At 39.4% G+C, this 17,798-nt stretch overlaps 1 protein-coding gene across 2 annotated transcripts in view; it reads right to left on the bottom strand.

Moving 5' to 3' along the window:
• Positions 1–17,798, bottom strand: part of MDN1 (midasin AAA ATPase 1) — a 197,052-nt gene that overhangs the window by 79,794 nt on the left and 99,460 nt on the right. For both annotated transcript variants that reach the window (XM_037843494.1, XM_037843495.1), the window contains exons 33-43: positions 16,743–16,872; positions 13,070–13,288; positions 10,732–10,929; positions 9,010–9,218; positions 8,210–8,332; positions 6,199–6,396; positions 4,913–5,020; positions 4,354–4,542; positions 2,221–2,310; positions 1,842–2,105; positions 1,437–1,698 (exon numbers count right to left, since the gene is read on the bottom strand). In XM_037843494.1, coding sequence (XP_037699422.1) covers positions 1,437–1,698; positions 1,842–2,105; positions 2,221–2,310; positions 4,354–4,542; positions 4,913–5,020; positions 6,199–6,396; positions 8,210–8,332; positions 9,010–9,218; positions 10,732–10,929; positions 13,070–13,288; positions 16,743–16,872 — 1,990 coding nt within the window. The remainder of the gene's footprint in view (positions 1–1,436; positions 1,699–1,841; positions 2,106–2,220; positions 2,311–4,353; positions 4,543–4,912; positions 5,021–6,198; positions 6,397–8,209; positions 8,333–9,009; positions 9,219–10,731; positions 10,930–13,069; positions 13,289–16,742; positions 16,873–17,798) is intronic.

Below are 17,798 nucleotides of genomic sequence, written 5' to 3'. Positions count from 1 at the left end.
ATTGATAAAATTAGGGGACAAATATTAACATAGCTATTACAACTATGCTCAATACATGCAAGGATTTAACGCAGAATAAGAATATAAGAGAACTAGAATATATTTTAAGTCATATTTATTCACTATAAGAACATGAGAAGATACAGTTAAAAAGAAGAAAACAAGTGTTTTACTCTAAAAACAAAAGAGTAGTAGACGAATTGTTTTACATGCAGCTTTTTTCACTCTATTAATATCTCTAAGAAATTAATTTACAATATGAAATGATCACTCCAAAATAAAAAGCAGTTTAAGAGTAAGCTATGAGAACTTATTCTAGATATTTAGTTTTTAATCAGCTTATGAAAGAAATAAGACACTCACTAAATCCAGGGCTTTGGAGTCAGAGAGGCTTGGAATCAAAACCTAATCCAACCACTTGGTAAAACTATAAGACCTTGGGCAAGTTAATTAACCTCCATGGGCATCCATTTCCTCATCTATGAAATGGAGATAATCCTTCCTGCAATGCAGTGTTCTTGTGAGGATTAAAGGTAAAATATATTTAGTATTTAGTATAGTGCCCACCACTTAGTTAGGAATTCATATCTCAGTGATGAGTTGTATAATATCCATCTTTTAAAAATACATAAAGTGATCTATGAACCATCAAACATCTTCAATAATTCCCTTGAGGGAATGAGTAAAGAATTTCAAAAACAAATGATGGGCTTGAACTGAGAAATGGCAGATAAATTCAATGATGAAATCATTTCCATGCCTAACAAAATTAATTATTTGACCAACAACATGGATACAATGTTTACAGAGCTAGGAGCAAACAGCTGGGGGATCTGATATATTCATCCCTAAAGAATCAACTCTTTGTTACCAGTTATAAGCAAAAACCTTTGGAAATAAAGGATGACAATCATAGTCATCCAAACCTATGGGCCTTTATCTTAAAACCTCCATAGGGCCATGCTTACACTACCCAGTAAGCTATACTGCAAAATGAAAAGAGTAAGTTACCATACTAATGTATGTCATGTGGAATGATATAGACACATCTTAACTATCAATTACAGACTCCTGTTCTTCAGTTTAAAATACTCTGAATTTCTGGAAAAATTATAAATAAGTAAAAACAAGTAAAAATATATATATATATATAAATAGTTCTGTTTTACAGAGGAATTGATTTATCATTATAGCTTGTTACACACAAAATGAGCCATAAAGATCAGTAACCAATTTCTTCCGTTTGCTTTTTCAGAATAACCAATTCTGAATTATCTCACCTTTATTTTACTTTCTAAGCCAAAGATTTTCAAGTGTTGATGTTGTAATTATTAATTTTTTAAAATTTAGGCATTCCATTTACCTATCTACCATCTGCAAATGGACACTATATGGACAATAGTAAATGTCTGGTACACACATCCAAACACACATACCTGTCTTGGCATATGAGTTGATTTTATTGTTGAGTCGCTGCATAAGCAGTAATACTGCTTCCAGCTTATTGAAAATCTCCATTGTGACACCTTTATCACCTTCTCCAAGACACTTGGGATTATACGTCAGCAGGAAATGACTCCAGGCTCGCAGCACTACTTCTGCATCATCAGCACTGATAAGGAGGCTGTCCCTTAACAGCACTCTTACAGTACCTTCCACCTTCTCTAGCAACTGCCTCCAAGGTCGTAGAAGGTCAACCTGAAATTTCCAAACACATGAATTCATCATAGCCATTGGTAGAAGTACATTATTCTGTGTGTACACTATTATACACAGAAGACTATCAATCAGACCAAGGAGTTTATCACTTTTTGCCTGAAAATGTGAAGGCAGAGCAGTACCTGCTCAAATCCACCGAGAAGCTCAGTAGTGTCCATTGCACTGTTCATAGCCATGATCTTTAATGTGTGGCCAGTAAGGTATGCCAGAAGTTGGACCAGGCTGGTCTTGCCCACAGAGGCCGGCCCCACAAGAATGACCATCCAGCTCATCTGCACACACTTCATGATCGACTCCAAAGATTGTAATGACTGGTGCAGCAGTGACAGGGGTCGGCGGGACGGGTGAGGAACATAGCTGCCACGGGAAAGGACTGAGTAGCCCAGCTGAAAAGACACGCCAATAAGATTTCACAAACATTCCTGGTGGTAGGAGAAGAAACCATAGAAAATTAGAAAATTAAAATTGTAAAAGAAGAGAGGATTATCCTATTGTCCTCACCTGAACATCATAGGGAGTGATATGAAAGAATCTGGATCCCATGTATGGGTTAGAAGTTGAGCCAAACACATCCTTGAACATGGCAATGACCTAAAAGAAAATGATGCAATCAAAACATAAACCACTCCACCAAATTCTTAGCCAAACCTTCTACAATGAATACATCTAGTAAATGAGCAGCAAATGAATTCAGTATTCTAAGAATACTAGTCATAATTTCCTTATCCTTTTGAGTTTTCTGTTATTAAAATACAGACGGCATTTCAATTCTTCACAATGAAAGCAAATTCGAGCTCAAGAACAGTGCAGTCACATATTCACAAACTATTTCAGATTCCAGTGAGAATGCATCATAAATTAAAATGAAGCCAAGGACACTGGCAAATCTAGAGACGAAAAAGGAATATGCTGTTATCCTTCAAGATACTGTCTAAAAAGAGGGTAGAAGAGAATAGCAATACTAACATGAAGAACAGCAGCCATTCACTGAACTTCTACTATGTACCAAGCACTCCAATACATTATTTTTACTCCTTACACCTCTGCAAAATAGGTAGCTTTTCCATTTTATTATACATATAGATAAAAGAAGTCAGACAAGTTATATGATTTGCCCACAACTAGTAAATAATTTTTAAATCTAATTCCAAAACACCATGCTATCCCTCCAAACATATACCTAGGAATGACAACCAAATTATTTCTCTTAACTTTAGCCAATTACTTACATGCATTATCCTTTCCTTTGCAGTGATACTTTTAGAAAACTTTGTTAATCCTATTTTCTATTTTGATTTCCTTAAAAACTCTAAAAAGGTGTTGGGGTGGGCAGGGTCAGTGTATAAAAAAATTAATTTACCCAGTGATAGTAGGAAAAAATAAAGCCAACTAAAAGAACTCACACCAAGTTTTAAATCAGATTCAATTCACCAAACCCTTTCAACATTTACAGCCTTTCTCCTATTATTTGAATGCCTACTTCCTGACATTTTTCCCCTCAGAAAACATCTACTTGGTCAATTACAACAACTCTGAATCGGAGGAGTGATGGAAACCTTCCACACTCACAATGACCCATCATCTAAGATCAACTGCCCAACAACTGGCAACAATTAATATAATATAAAAAATAAGTGGATGAATAAATCAAAATGCTAGCTGATGGTATGTGAATTATATCTCAATAAAAGCTGCTAAAAAAAAAAAAAAAGAAAACAGCTGAATGGTTTCTCCTAATATGACTAATGGTTACCTGTACCTAAATAAATGAGTTGTTAGCATTTAGTTAATCCAACATAAAAAGGGATCCAGCCACCAGCAGCAGAGTTAAGGGCATGTGAGAACCATGTGTACGATGGGCCAGCCATGTCTTCCCATGTCAACAAGTTACTGATTAAAATGTGTGGGTCTGTATTTTAATTAATGTGTTTCCAATAGCTGCACGGTATACCAGACAAAGTGGAGAAGGCCTGGGTCAGAGGGAGGGTTCTGCTACTACCTGTGAGAATCTATGACTCAACCTTAGATCCTCGTCTCTAAGAGATTATGACAGCACCTCCCCATACAGCTGTCATGAGCATAATGAGTCAGGACTTTAAATAGCAAGAAGCAAAATGCACAAATTATTATGGTTCCTTAAACTGGGAATTCTAGTGTCATTGTCTATTTACTAAGGGATATTTTTATTTCCTACTAAACATAGGATATTCACTAGATCTACTTATATTTCCTAAACAGTATACTTTCTAATATGACATTTACCAAAAAGTAAAACAAAACAGCTCCCCCCAACCCCCACACCTTTTACTGGGTGGTATCACCTGTCTATCATCTTCCACTTCCTACCTCTGTGCCTGGGAAGATGATGAAGCTCTTAATTACTGGAGGGCAATACTGTTTTAAAGTTTGTGATCATAGGGATTTAGATAATAAGCAAATGTGTCCTACAGAGCAAGCTATCCTATACTGTGAGACCCTGAGCTAGGTGAATGTTTAGTCTGTTTCCTTAATTCCAACATTCCCAAGCAGCTTCATTGGGCTTGGCATTATTAATGTCAGGATGCTATTTCTCTCCCTTAGGAAGAAACCAACTTTCAGATGGAAAGAAACACAAAGAATAAGTGTGAAACTCACCTTTTCTTTGTCTTCCCTGGTTCTCATTCTTTCTCCATAGACCAAAAACACATGCTGACCAGGGTCATAACACCCAGGGGACTGATCAACCAGCATCAACTGACACCAGCGGAAAAGGTCCCGGAGGTTGAACTCCCAGGGTCCTCCTTTTTGCCCCCATTTCTTTTCAACAGTCACCTCGTGATCAATCTAGAAAGAAAATACCCTTACTGGAAAACTTGTCCCACTACCAGACAACGCATTATGTAGTATCAATGTACTACAAATGCAAATGTAACCTGAGACAGAAACTCACATGCTGGATTCAGATGCCTCCTTCTCCCAACCCAGATCTCTAAATGCCAGGAATACCCTATAAGCATTAATACCAGTACACAAAATACAGAACTGAATTATTGAAACCCTCAAATGAAAAGCTTGCCTTACACTAGAAACCTGCAGAAATCTAGCGATTGATCTTAGAGAAACTGATACTTTGGGAGGTACCCACGTTAAGAAAATGTTAGTATGAATATATCCAGGAGAATAAAGAACAACTGATACAAAAGTGGACACTTACTTGGTTATTGAAAGCAACCATTTTCTTAACAATATTTTTGTCAATGGCAGGAAACAAAGTACTGGCAATGAATTCCATGTCAATGACAGTAAGAGGATCCACAAAGACCTACAATATCCAAAAGGAATGAAGAAATGGTGTCATCTCTCTTTACCAAACACTCAAATCACTGCCACATCTTGTTATGAAAAGTATTAATTTAACACCAAAGTGACAATATCTCAGTAAAATATGTAATTTTCAGTTACAGAAATTTCTTTTACTGCATTTTAGTATACAGAATCACACAAAATTTTTAAAATATAGATCAAAAGAAGTTTGTTTTCTTTAAAGCTGGACTATAATAAAGAAAAAAGATACATTTATTTTTTTTAAAACTGTACTTGTACTTGGGGAAAAAAAGTCCTAATATATAAAATGCTCTGAAAAATCTGGATGGTAGGTAAAGGTGTTCACTATAAAATTCATTCAACTTCTCCAATATGCATGAAAATTTTCATAATCAAATATTCTTAAAAGATACTTGGCAAGTTCTTAATTATCAAGGGACAGAACATTAAGGAAAGCTACATCCAGAGGCATTTCCAAACCTCTACTTTAGCCAAACTCTGAAAGACAGCTATTAAAACAAGTAAACGAACAACACTTAAAAACCTGGAAAACTTACATACTGAGTAATCACCCCTCAAATTATAGAGAAAATAATTATTTAAGAAACACTGTTTAAGAAAAAATTCAAAACATAGCACGCATGCCTATACACATGAACACACACATACACATACCCCTTCATGTGGGAATAAAGTCAGTAAGAAAAGATAACAAATGTTAATGACTGATTTTGGTACTGGGCATACTGGTTTTTTACCCTTAGTGGTAGTTTTGTGTTCTTTTCTCACTTTTCTTTAATTAAAATGCATAACTTTCATTATAATTTTTAAAATGCTGTATTGCTCACATAGACACTTGAAAAGATCAAAGACTGCCCTTCATCACTGAGTGCAGAAACAGAATCCTGAAGAGGGTGGTGACCTTATCTCCTCACCACCAACTAGTAACACACCAGATCCCCCAGGGCATAAGACAAAGGGATTCAAACCAGGAGAGAAAGTGACAATGGGAATCAGTCACATTAATATTCATCATACAAAGACATGAAATTGAGAAGCAGAACATTGAACGGATCCATTCTCATCCTCACAGTGAGCATTCTAACAACCAGGTGCCAGCATCTTATCAATCCTTGAAACTCCCCCCTTGGTCTCCATGGGAACAGCAAATCTTACCTGAGTGAATCTGTTAAGGAAAGACCTAGGCAAGCCCTTCCTCCCACCTCCTTGTCTAAAAGGATTTTGACATCCGAAAATCTTTGTCTTCTCGTGCTGAACTTGAAAGCTCATTCCTAACTCAGGAACAAAGATTTCTCCTCGGTGGTCAAAACAAGCATTGAGCCCTTCCAATACAGACTGAGAAGCCAGGTTAAGCTATTTGGAGAAGAAAGTGCATACATTTGCTTAATTATATACGCTATATAACTATTTAAAAAAGGCACAAAAGTAAGGTAACATTATCTTCAAGGGGAGAAAGCTCAAGTAATATTGGTAATATTCTATTTCTTAAGCTGAGTGATGAACTGATATGCATTCATTATATTATTCTTTATGTCACGTACACATGAAACAAATTTTGGATGTGTAAACTAAATAATTTTTAAGTAAACTCAATATTCAGATTGAATGAAAAAGTTAAAATATTCTCTAAAGTATAACTATAACTGTTAATATGCCCTTACAATTACCTATTTTGTAACAAGCTGGCATAACAATACTGATATCTCACTTTCACAGTGTTTTTTTTTTTTCCCTTCCAAATTTGACACTGAATTTAGAGAACAGGTGGAGTTTGATCACTCTTTACACACTTTCCAAGGTCAAATACTGAACAAAATCTCCAAATGGGTTCAAAGTCATGATATAAACAACATAAAGTGGATCTACATAGTTATCTTTTACCAACAGTTTTGTGAACAACAGAACAATTAAATGGGCCTCGTGCACAAAAAAAGAAAGGGGTTGAACGGAGATCTTCAGACACTGGGTTCAGAGCTCAGGGATGTGAACCATAGGGTGGTTTTTAGCTAACTTGGGAAAAGTGTATTGGGAAGATGCAAATCAATAAAATGCAATAAAAGGCAAAAAAAAAAAAAAAAAAAAAAAAAGACTATATTATACATAGTCTTCAGGGGCCATGTTTGCATTAGCACAAACTTCTCTATGCATTCCTAAACAGGTTAAGTTCTAAAGCTGCTCCTAAGTGTACCTGAAAGTCCAGAACGCCTAAGAAGAGTTTAAATTTGCAATTCTTGGATGCATTTCCACTAAATACAACCATGGTCACTAGCCTTAAACATTAAACTAAGCACTCTTCTTTTCCTGACAGATGAATGTTCTATCAGACATCTTTTTCCAAAAAATCTGGGGGTGAGGGGGCTTCCCTCTTCTTGATGATCTCCCTAAGAACAGGAGAAACCAGCAAAGCTGGTTTGGAATTCTATAGCACCCTCCCACCCACCCCACCCCACTGGGATGCTATGAAACTTTCCAAAGGGGTCTGAATTTAGGGAAGCCTATGTCAACAGTTTTACCTCTAGCACTCTCATCACTCTAATCATTTCAGCTCCTAGTCTTTTCATGAATTAACATTGCACATCCCAAATTGACTACTCCTTTAGCCACGGCCTTAAATTTTTTCATTTTCCGTATCATTTTCCATGTGACTACCTGGCTGTCAGTCACAAACATTCAGCACAGTTTTGTGATGTGCTCTGTTCTTCTGAATCAATAACTTATCCAATATGCACATATAACCCTGATCATTTTCTCACCACTTTTATATGTCTCTGCTTACATTAGCCTTCCCCACTCTCTCAGCTTTTGCACTGATAAAACATTAAGACAATGGTACTATTTGTAAAATACCTCTGAAATAAATAAAAATGCAGCAAGACTGCTAGGGAAAAACTAGAGAACAAACTAGTCAAGAGGCAGTTCTCCTATGGAGGCTGCCTTACAAAAGTAGGCATTGGTAGGTTATTAGTAGAGAGGCTTCTGTGCATGTTTTCTGCTGTTGACCTTTCTTATTCTTAAAAGAAACCATAGAGGATTCTTTTCATCACAGAATTTTCCTTAACTGACCATTACCATGATCAACCACTGAGAACTTCCCTAGAGCTATGAAAAATATAAAGGCTGCTCATAAACGTGATTCCACCACTAGTACAATGGACAGTCCCCTCACCTCATCCAACACGACCCAGTGGCCTGCCTTCAGAGCTGCCAGCAAGGGGCCATCGCGCCAAGCAAACTCTCCTCCCTTGCCACCTTCAACAGGCAGATCTGCTCCAAACAAGTCCGTGATGTCCTTTGAAATGTGGGAGAAACAAGGAAAATCCAACATTACATCAAAAAATTAAGTGGATCCCAAGGCTCTAAATAAAAAATGATCAATGCTTGGGCCTTTGTGCCACCACTATTACTTATTACACCCAAGACACACAGAGAAAATCAGTGTCAGCACTCTTTTCCTCAGGATCCCAGACATGACCCAAGAATCTTCTCATCACAATGCTCCAAATATCAATCAATTGGAGCTGGTGCCCTAGATCAGTAGTTCTCAATCCTGGCTGCACTTAGGAATTAATCAGTGAACTTAAAAAACAACGTCTAAGACCTCCTCCCAGATCCCAAAATCCCAGAGATTCTCATTTAATTTGTCATCTCTGTCCCATATTTTCTTAAGATTGCTTAAAAGTCATTTTATTTCTACTAATATTTTTAAAAAAGAAAAAATTGTAGCAAAATTATATTATAGTAATAGTGAGCCAGGAAATTCTCTGAAAAGAGAATTAGAATAAAGAATTCAGAGAGAACAAATTACAGATATCAGCTAACAATTAACCTAAAAGCAGAATTAGTTTGGAAGGACTTCTGTGTTCTATCGACAATCTCATAACCATTTCCAACTAGGAAACTCTATAAATAGATACAAACATTACTACCCATATCTACCCCCATCAGTGGCAGGATGACTAAGCTTACCGTCTGCTCCGACAAGTTGATTCGAACAAGAGTGTTGCCAGACGCCTTTGCTAATGCTCCCACCAAACTGGTCTTGCCCACACCAGGGGAACCCTCCAGGAGAATAGGTTTATCCAGTTTTGTAGCTCTTAAAAGCCTCTGAGCATTCATAGCCGTGGTGCCTGCACTGAGTGCATAGTCGGCAATATTATTCCTGTGCAGCACAGGTCCTTAAATGGAGAAAAGTCACATATAAGCTGGACATCACCAAATTGTATGTACAGGTCACCTTAAGATTGTAAGAATCCACCAAGTAGGTTATTATACAATGAAGTACTACCTGCAGTGAAAATGCTTAGCCCCTACTTCAACATTTTCTTATTTGGGGGATTATATAATGCCTGACAAGAAAAGCCATTAGTACACTTTCTTCAAATGTGCCCGCTATCCAGATCGCTCCACCTTCAACCACTATGAGATACGTATAGACACGTACATAGGTCTAACTGCAAACACACATCTCTCGTTTCACAACCTACACCTCCAATTACTACATGTATTTGTACAATTTACCTTTATAATTATGCAGTTGCCTAAAATTCAAGTGTCAGCTAGGTGTACAGGGCACACGGTTCCATACAAACAATTCTATGCCACCAAGACAGTCCAGGATATGTTCAGCTGAAATGCAGGATAATAAGTCTTACAAGGCCTAACATTTTTCTTGGAAAAAGATTTTGTACATCAGTTTGGAGGCAGTGGGGCTAGGAAAACATCTATTACCTTGGCCTAGAAGCAGAAGCAATGGTCAGCTCAGCCCCAGACCACTGGCATATAGCTCCCACGTGAGGACACTGACTATTATCGCAGTGGCTTAGGGAAAGGACCATGGGTCTCATCAGGAAGTGGAGAGCAGTGCTCAAGAGAGACAGAGCTCTGAAGAGAAGAGCAGGGGCAAGGCTCCATTACGCCAGGCTCCTTGGTTGGTTTTGTTCGCCACTGAACCAGGAGTAAGTGCCACCATGTTGCCGTATGTTTCAGGCACTGAACAAGTATTAATATAGGGAAGAAGGAAGGGATGGGAACATCTGAAAAATTAAGAGCACCTTAGAAGCTACCTAATCTAAGAGCTTCATTTAAATATTTGGTAGAAGCAAACCTAGTTAGAATGAGAGCAGAAATTTGAACTCAAGCCCAATGTCCCCTAGACTACTGCAGTTCCCATTTAACCATCCATTCATCCATTTGTCAATCAACAGTCATTTTCTGAGGGTTTACGATGCAGAGCTACATGTCAGATGCCAAGGACAGAAAGATGAATGACTTGATACCTGCCATCAAGAGTTCACCACATCTACTTTTGTAAAAGGTGATAAAGTTCTATAGTTGAGATACATTATGGGTTAAAAAGGCCTTTGTAGGCCAATTATGAGTCTACTGACAAATATATTGCCATAGGGAAGCTCTTGATTTGAGCACCAAAAAACAAATGAATAAATGTATTTATGCAAAATAATCTAGTCATAAGTTAAAGACTATATTTCCCTTATTTTTACATGCCAGTTACATGTTTTGAACAAATCATAAATATAATCATGGTAGTTCAGATTCTAACTTAGCTAACTGGTTCAAAAATAATTACCGAGAATGACAACCTAAAACTTAAAAGTAATGATGGCACTCGAGTAATTTTTTAAAGATCTACAAGAAGGAAAGACTCATTTGTTTTAAAGTCATTCTTACCCCTTGGTATAAAAAATGGATGAATTCCCCAAAGATTATCTATCCCAGTGAATTCTCTGGCCTTGAGTTTGTCATAAATCTTCAACTCATTTTTCTGACATTCTGTAAATCGAACTATCTTGGAAAGTTTCTTGATTAGGAATTTCAAACATTCTTTGCGAGCCAAGAGGGCTGTACCAAACCCAGAGGAAGTAATCCCTGAAAGACAGAGTATCAGTCCATCAATAAAGAACACAATACCAAGTTTATAACGATTCAGCAGGAGCTCTGGGCTAGGTTCCAGGGGGGAAATGAGGCCCAAGCAGAATTACAGCCTAAATATGACTTCTAGATAAACAGTCCTAAGAAAGAAGTCTGACTCCCCAGAGTTTATAAATTATCAGTTTAGCAACAGCTTATTCAGTAAAGTACTACAAGATAAATGAGCCTGGAGATAAAGTAACTGATGTGATACTATCAATCATTTTGGTCTATACTTCAAAACTTCATAGCTGGAAAAAAAAAGTAGTTAAATGTTGAATTTTACGAAATTAAGTAAAATTAAAGCAAACAAAGGAACAAACAAAAAACCTAAAGGATCCAGGCCCACTAATTATAAATGACCACTCATCCTAAGAATTTAGCTAGTACTTCAGGAAACAGGCTCTTTTTTTTTTTTTTTTTTGGAAGACGCATAAGTTTTTATCAGTCACTGGTTCCCCAAATGGCACCCTGCTTCTGCTGCCTCAGTGCCTCAGAACTTTGGTGTCGTTGGTCTCAGATACCACTTTGCCATCCATGATCCTGCGGGCGGTGGTCTTGTGGATGGTTTGCATGGAGTTGCTGCTGCCCAGGGCATTGCTGAGACTGAAGTCCTCCCCGTCTTCTAGCAGGCGGTGACAGGTGGCAATCTCGGTCTCCAGCCTGTCCTTGATGTTCAGCAGGGCCTCGTACTTCTGGGCCTGGCACTGCACCTCTGCCCAGGTCTGTGCCAGCTCCGACTCCAGGTGCAGCAAGACCCCGTTGAGCTGCTCCATCTGCAGGGCACAGTGGGCTTCCACCTCCCGCAGGCTGTTCTCCAGGCTGGCTTTCAGGTTTCTCATGGAGTCCAGGTCGATTTCCAAGGACTGGACAGTACGTCTCAGCTCCATGAGTGTCATCTCAGCAGCACCTATCTCAGCGAACTGAGAGGTGACCACTGTGGTGCTCTCTTCAATCTGCTGAGACCAGTACTTGTCCAGCTCTTCTCAGTTCTTCTGAGCCAACTCATGATACTGGGCTTGGATGTCTGCCATGATCTTGCTGAGGTCCTGAGACTTGGGGGCATCCACCTCCATGATCAGCCCAGAGCTGGCAATCTGGGCTTATAGGCCCTTTACTTCCTCCTCATGGTTCTTCTTCATGAAGAGCAGCTCCTCAAGAGCCTCGAACTCTGTCTCCAGCTGCAGCTGAGTGACGCTGGTGTCATCAATGACCTTGCAGAGCCCATGGATGTCGCTCCCCAGACTGGTGCATGGCCAGCTCAGTCTCATACTTGACTCTTAAGTCATCAGCAGCCAGCGGGGCATTATCAATCTGCAGAACGATGTGACTGTCCACACAAATTTCAAAGATCTGAGCCCTCAGTTCCTCGACGATCTTGAAGTCATGGCTCCAAGTCCCTGACCTGGGGTCCCTTCTTCTCCAGGTGTTCCTGAATTTTGCCCTCCAGTCTCCGATTCTCAGTCTCCAGGCTCTTCACCCTGTCCAGGTAGGAGGCTAGGCGGTCGTTCAGGGCTTGCATGGTCTCCTTCTCGCCCTGGATGACCCCCATTCTCGCCAGACCTCAGGCCACCCCACCAGCGAAACCCCCGGACCCCCAGTCGCCCTGGGAGCTAGAGAAGCGGGACATGGAGATCCTGGAGCTCAAGCCCCCAGCACCCGCACAGACGCTGGCTGTGCTGCTGGCCAGCCAGACCCAGCAGCCGGGCAACTGGACCAAGCCCAGGGAGCGGTAGTTGGTGGAGAACGTGGTGGAGTGGGTGGTGAAGCTCATGTTGTCTGGGGAGTAAGGCAAGAGGCCAGGGCACAGGCTATGGATGTAGACTCGACAGGCCATTTTTAATAGTCTTCTTTCTACTTATAATCCCTGTTTCATATTTACAAAGTATCCAGTCTATAAGCTCCGAGAAGTTTTGGCGTATCTTTTATACCAACCACCTCTCAAGGAGGACTAAAAAGAAAAGGAAATTCATTTGAACTTTAGAAATGCTAGAGAAAGTGATTATGTAAAATATCTGGATCAGAAGCCTGGGCTTGGGCCTCTTCCCCACCCCCACCCATCTCATCCTTTATTCCCACCAGCTAAGAGACAACATACCTGAACCTATTCCATCTATGTACACCAGGCACGCGGCGTGGACGAAAGAAGTCACAGTGGAGATGGTCTCTGGCCTTTTCAAAGCAGCTTCCTCCCCCATTGTGTTCATGAAGTTAACCCAGGACAAGATATCTCTGATACTGACCACACATCTTCTGCCAAACTCCTGGCGGGTCAGCCAGTCAATGAAATCCAACATTACTTCAGCTATATCAGTCCCTAAAACACAAGAAAGCAAAACTGTTTGCTATTTACAGAAGACACCAAAACGGGCCCACAAATGGCTGAGAAGGGGTCTCTGCTCCTTGAGATTATATGCAAAATTTTGTAAATGTACATTCACACATTTTTCTAAGTAGAGGAAAGCCATAGCTCCTCTTGTGTTCCCCAGAGGTTCATGAACTGCATCGCAATCCCTTCAAAAAAAACACCCGACAATTACAGTCTAACAAACTGCCTTGAACACTGATCAAAGAAATAAAATCGGACACAGTTATGAAGTTATGGCACAAAAATTTTAGAAAATAAACAAACTTTATTGTGTTTTAAACTGATTCACTGGAACAGGGAATGCCCCTCTTTCAGAGGAGTTTAGTTTTGATTTTTTTGTCTGTTTTTTAAAAATCTGTCAGGATTCAATTAATAAGGAGGCTCATAAATTTTGTTTCATCTTTCAAGTTGAATGACTACTGTAATTATCACAGTCACAAATCCTAAAATCCTTGTCTGGAAACAAAGAAAAAATTTTAACATATACAGATCTAAAGCAATAACAATCAAATTCAGTAGAGCACTTTCAAAACTTCTGAAGTCAATAGAAAACATTTATCAAGAAGGTATGAATACCAAAGAATATTTAAAAAAAAAAAAAAGATGATGAGGAATCTCACCACTGCTGTACTGTAAAACAGACTATACAGCAACAGCCTTCAAAATTATACTGTGAATTGGTTAGAAGAAAAACAGTCAACTGAATTATATAATTAAGGAAAAAATAAAATCTTTAAAATAAAATTGAATTAAAAAAATACGTCAATTTCATTGAATCTTTTATGTTCAGTACAAATTAGGAATCTGTGCATGAAAATACTATATCCTATAAAGATCTGTGAACCCAAAATACTAGAGAAATAAGTAGAACGCATAGTGGATGCATGTTAATATAATACACAAATATAACTATGAACTCTGAGAAGGATCAGAATTCAATTTAGAATGATATAATTAGTTGAAATATTAAATGGGTTACGTATTAAATTCATTAAATCTTATATATTGCTAAAAAAAAATCTGAGCAATAAAAAAGCTAGCTTCCTGTTTCATATTTCACAATTTTTTATGCTGTGCCCTCATGATCTATCCCAGACAACAAAAACTATTGGAAATTATTAAGCCCTTTGAGGATCTCTGATACGTCCCCCAGGGAAGTCTGCTGCCATGTAGCCTGATGAGCCTGGAGTGAATGATAAAGCTCCCTAAGGACAAGGAATGGAGCCCCAGGGGCTCCAGTGCTTACTGCCCAAAGGAGGAATTACTCATTTCAATTAAGCACACTGGTAATAGAACAAAAGGGGCAGTTCCAACAACAGTTGCATCCTTGGCCTTTCTTACCACAATACATATAACCCAAACAAAGGAATAAACAGCTCAAAGGGGATTCAGAGGTTACCTCCTGAGACGATTTGGCACCAATAGAGAATCTAAAAGGAAACCATGCCTGCTTGACAATTTTTGTTTTCTTCTCTTCCTTCTTTTACCTGAATTCTCACAATATATGCACCATTGCAAACAGCACACAACCTAGGTTAGTCCATGGTTCTGAGCGTGATCCATGGACCAGCATCACTGGCATCACCTGAGAACTTGCTAGAATGGCAAATGTTCATGCTCCACGTCAGATCTACTGAATCAGAAACTCTGGGTGTGTAACCCAATGAGCCATATTTCAACAAATCCTCCAGATGAATTTGAAAACCACAAGCCTAGTCAATTCTTGTGCCACTGGATGATTGTTCCAATGAGGAATGGGGAACTCCTACGTCAGACCCAGCTTTTCAGGCAGCACTGAGCATACCTGTGAATGGGTGGTTCAGTGCCCGCCCTTCTTAAAGGAAAGTCTTGAGTCTTTGTTCAAAATAACGAAGAGCCAGTTTTTCCTAAAAGACCAAGGGTGTGGGGACCCAGAGCCGAGCCCCCTTCCCTCCATAGCAAAATGAGTTATTTCATATAGCCATCTATTTGACCAGGATAGATATTAAAAGTCATCAGACCTGGGGCGGGATGCGGGTGGGGGTGTGTGTGTGTATCTTAAACAAAGCATTGAAACTGCCCTCCCCAGCTCACTGTTGATAACCAACATCCACACCCCTGTGTCACAAGACCCTGAGAAACTCTGTTCTCACACCCTATGGAATGGCCTTGTCTTAACTCTTATAAACCACCCCCTGGTACCCCCACTCTTTGCGGGGCACTAACTTCCATCTTTCCTTGGCTGGCCACCAAGAAGAATTATCTCCGGTCATTCAGTCCTGTTAAACTCTTATCTAACTCCATGCCTGGCATGTTCTTCGGTCTTGGGGCCGAGATGGGTTGGAACAATTGATGAGCCAGCCAGGAGACCAAAGAGCTGCTGACCATAGCAAGCATGAATTCTGGGAAGGGAGAATCCATGGGGGGCATCCCAAATTGGCCCCTTTCATCCACGTGGGGAGGGGTGGCTATCCTCTTGGACGAATGAGGACTGCCGTGAGAGTATGGGGACACCTTGAAAACAATGGTGAGTTGCTAACTGTTTTGCAAAAGACAGCAGAACTACCAAATTTCAGTAAGAAGAAAAGGGGCCACCAAATAGTGGCAGCCATGGCATGACCCCTGTTTCTTTGGTCATGGGGCTAAGCTGGGTTGGAGCAATGGGCTACACTGATTTCTCTGCAGCTGCTCTCCACAGCTATTCTACTGAAGGACAGCTGCACTTCAGGGCACCTTTAAAATGGGGGACATTTCTGTGAATCTCAATCCCAAAGAAACAGATATCCTTTTATATTCTTTAAGAAACAGGTAAAATGATCCAAAAACTAAGTATTAAGGCTTGAAATTGGATCTGGATTCTACATTAAGCCCATTCAATGTCTAGAATAAAAATATATACATCCAAGCAATCTGGGCTCAATTAAAAAAAATCATATAATAAATTTTTTTATTCTTACTAGATATTTGAAGAACTGCTAAATCTATGGGAATTTTTAAATATCATTTACTTATGCTTGAAATGTTTCATAATGTAAAAAAAATTAAAAATAAAAGAAAAATTAGCTGATGACAACTGAAGAAATGCAATTTAAAATTCTATAAACATTTTCTCATGGAAGTGATGATTAAAATTTCAACCAAATTTTCCCTATCTTTAGCCAAAGATGGCCAAAAAGTGAAACAGTAAGGAAGCTTGAACTGAATAAACACGGTGAAGAAGGCAATGTAAAGCAGGGACACTTTAATAAAAGGTAAAAGGTTAGTGCCATATTTCCTTAGATCTATTTTACTCCTATTTGTCTACTTCTCTTCTCCCTATAACACATCATATCTACACGCTGCTAATGTCCTGTACCACACCCCTCAGTCCCAACATACCCCTCCACCATTACCAGCACCAGCACCACCTCATGGAAATGCACACCTTTATGATCCACTCTGCCCAGAGACAATCCTGGACGAAGATTGTGACAGATAATCTCAATTAAATCTTCCCGGCTTGTGCTTTGAGGGCACCATATTTCAGTAAACCGATTTCGTAAGGCAGGAGAAAGCTGCAAGGAACACAAATTCCAATATGAATTTAAAATCTATGAGGAGAGCTAGAAAACAAGACCTTGGAAACAATGTTAGCTGTGAGTCTGGTAAGTACCAGATACTTAATTCCCTTAATATCTCTGCTACTAGATACCACTTATTGGAGACCTGCTCTTTTCATACATCATCTCATTAATCCTCACCACACCCTCAAAGTCAGTATTATCATCACTAATATAGAGGTTCACAGTCTTACAGAGTAAGTGGTACAAGCAGTCATCTGCGGGTGACTTCCAAGTCTGAACTCTTTTCCTTAGACACAGGCTCTTCCTTTACTTAATAATGAGTTGTGTTATCAGTGTGTTAGAGGAAACAAACAGCTATCTTCCCACACAGAACTGCTGTTGAAGTAGAAAGCAAATACTTCTTTCATGTTGGCTCAGCAGGAGTGAAATTATAAGGAGGCATATGTTTTAGCTCTTGTATAACAAAGAATCATTTAGCCCCTCCAGCCTTAGTGCCTTAGCCCTCTGCCTGGATTCCTCCTTCCCCTCCCCAAGGTCAGTTAACCCCTTCTGATCCTTCAGATGTTTACCATGATACATGCACGGAATTATTAAGCAGTCATTATTTTCCTGCTTACCAGGACCAGGCACAGGCACAATGCCTGAACTCAGGAGTTCAAAAAAGACCTAGTTAATATGGGAGCACTCCTCATCTCCACCCTGCACAAGCAGCAAGTCTGTGCTCACTCTGCTTTGTAAGCATGTAAAACCAAGCAATAGTCTCCTTAACTAACTTAAGCTAACCCGACAGGCAAGTTAACACACACCAGCTTGAAATCAGATCTTTCTATGTTATGAACCAGTCAATGAGCCAGCTTTCATTCTGAGTTTGAAACTGTGATGCATTTTATTCCTTCTCTTCACAGCATTTCTTGTAG

The sequence above is a fragment of the Choloepus didactylus genome, chromosome 7, assembly GCF_015220235.1.
Source record: "Choloepus didactylus isolate mChoDid1 chromosome 7, mChoDid1.pri, whole genome shotgun sequence".
NCBI classification, from domain to species: Eukaryota; Metazoa; Chordata; class Mammalia; order Pilosa; family Megalonychidae; genus Choloepus; species Choloepus didactylus.
This window is presented reverse-complemented; position numbering and strand designations above follow the sequence as displayed.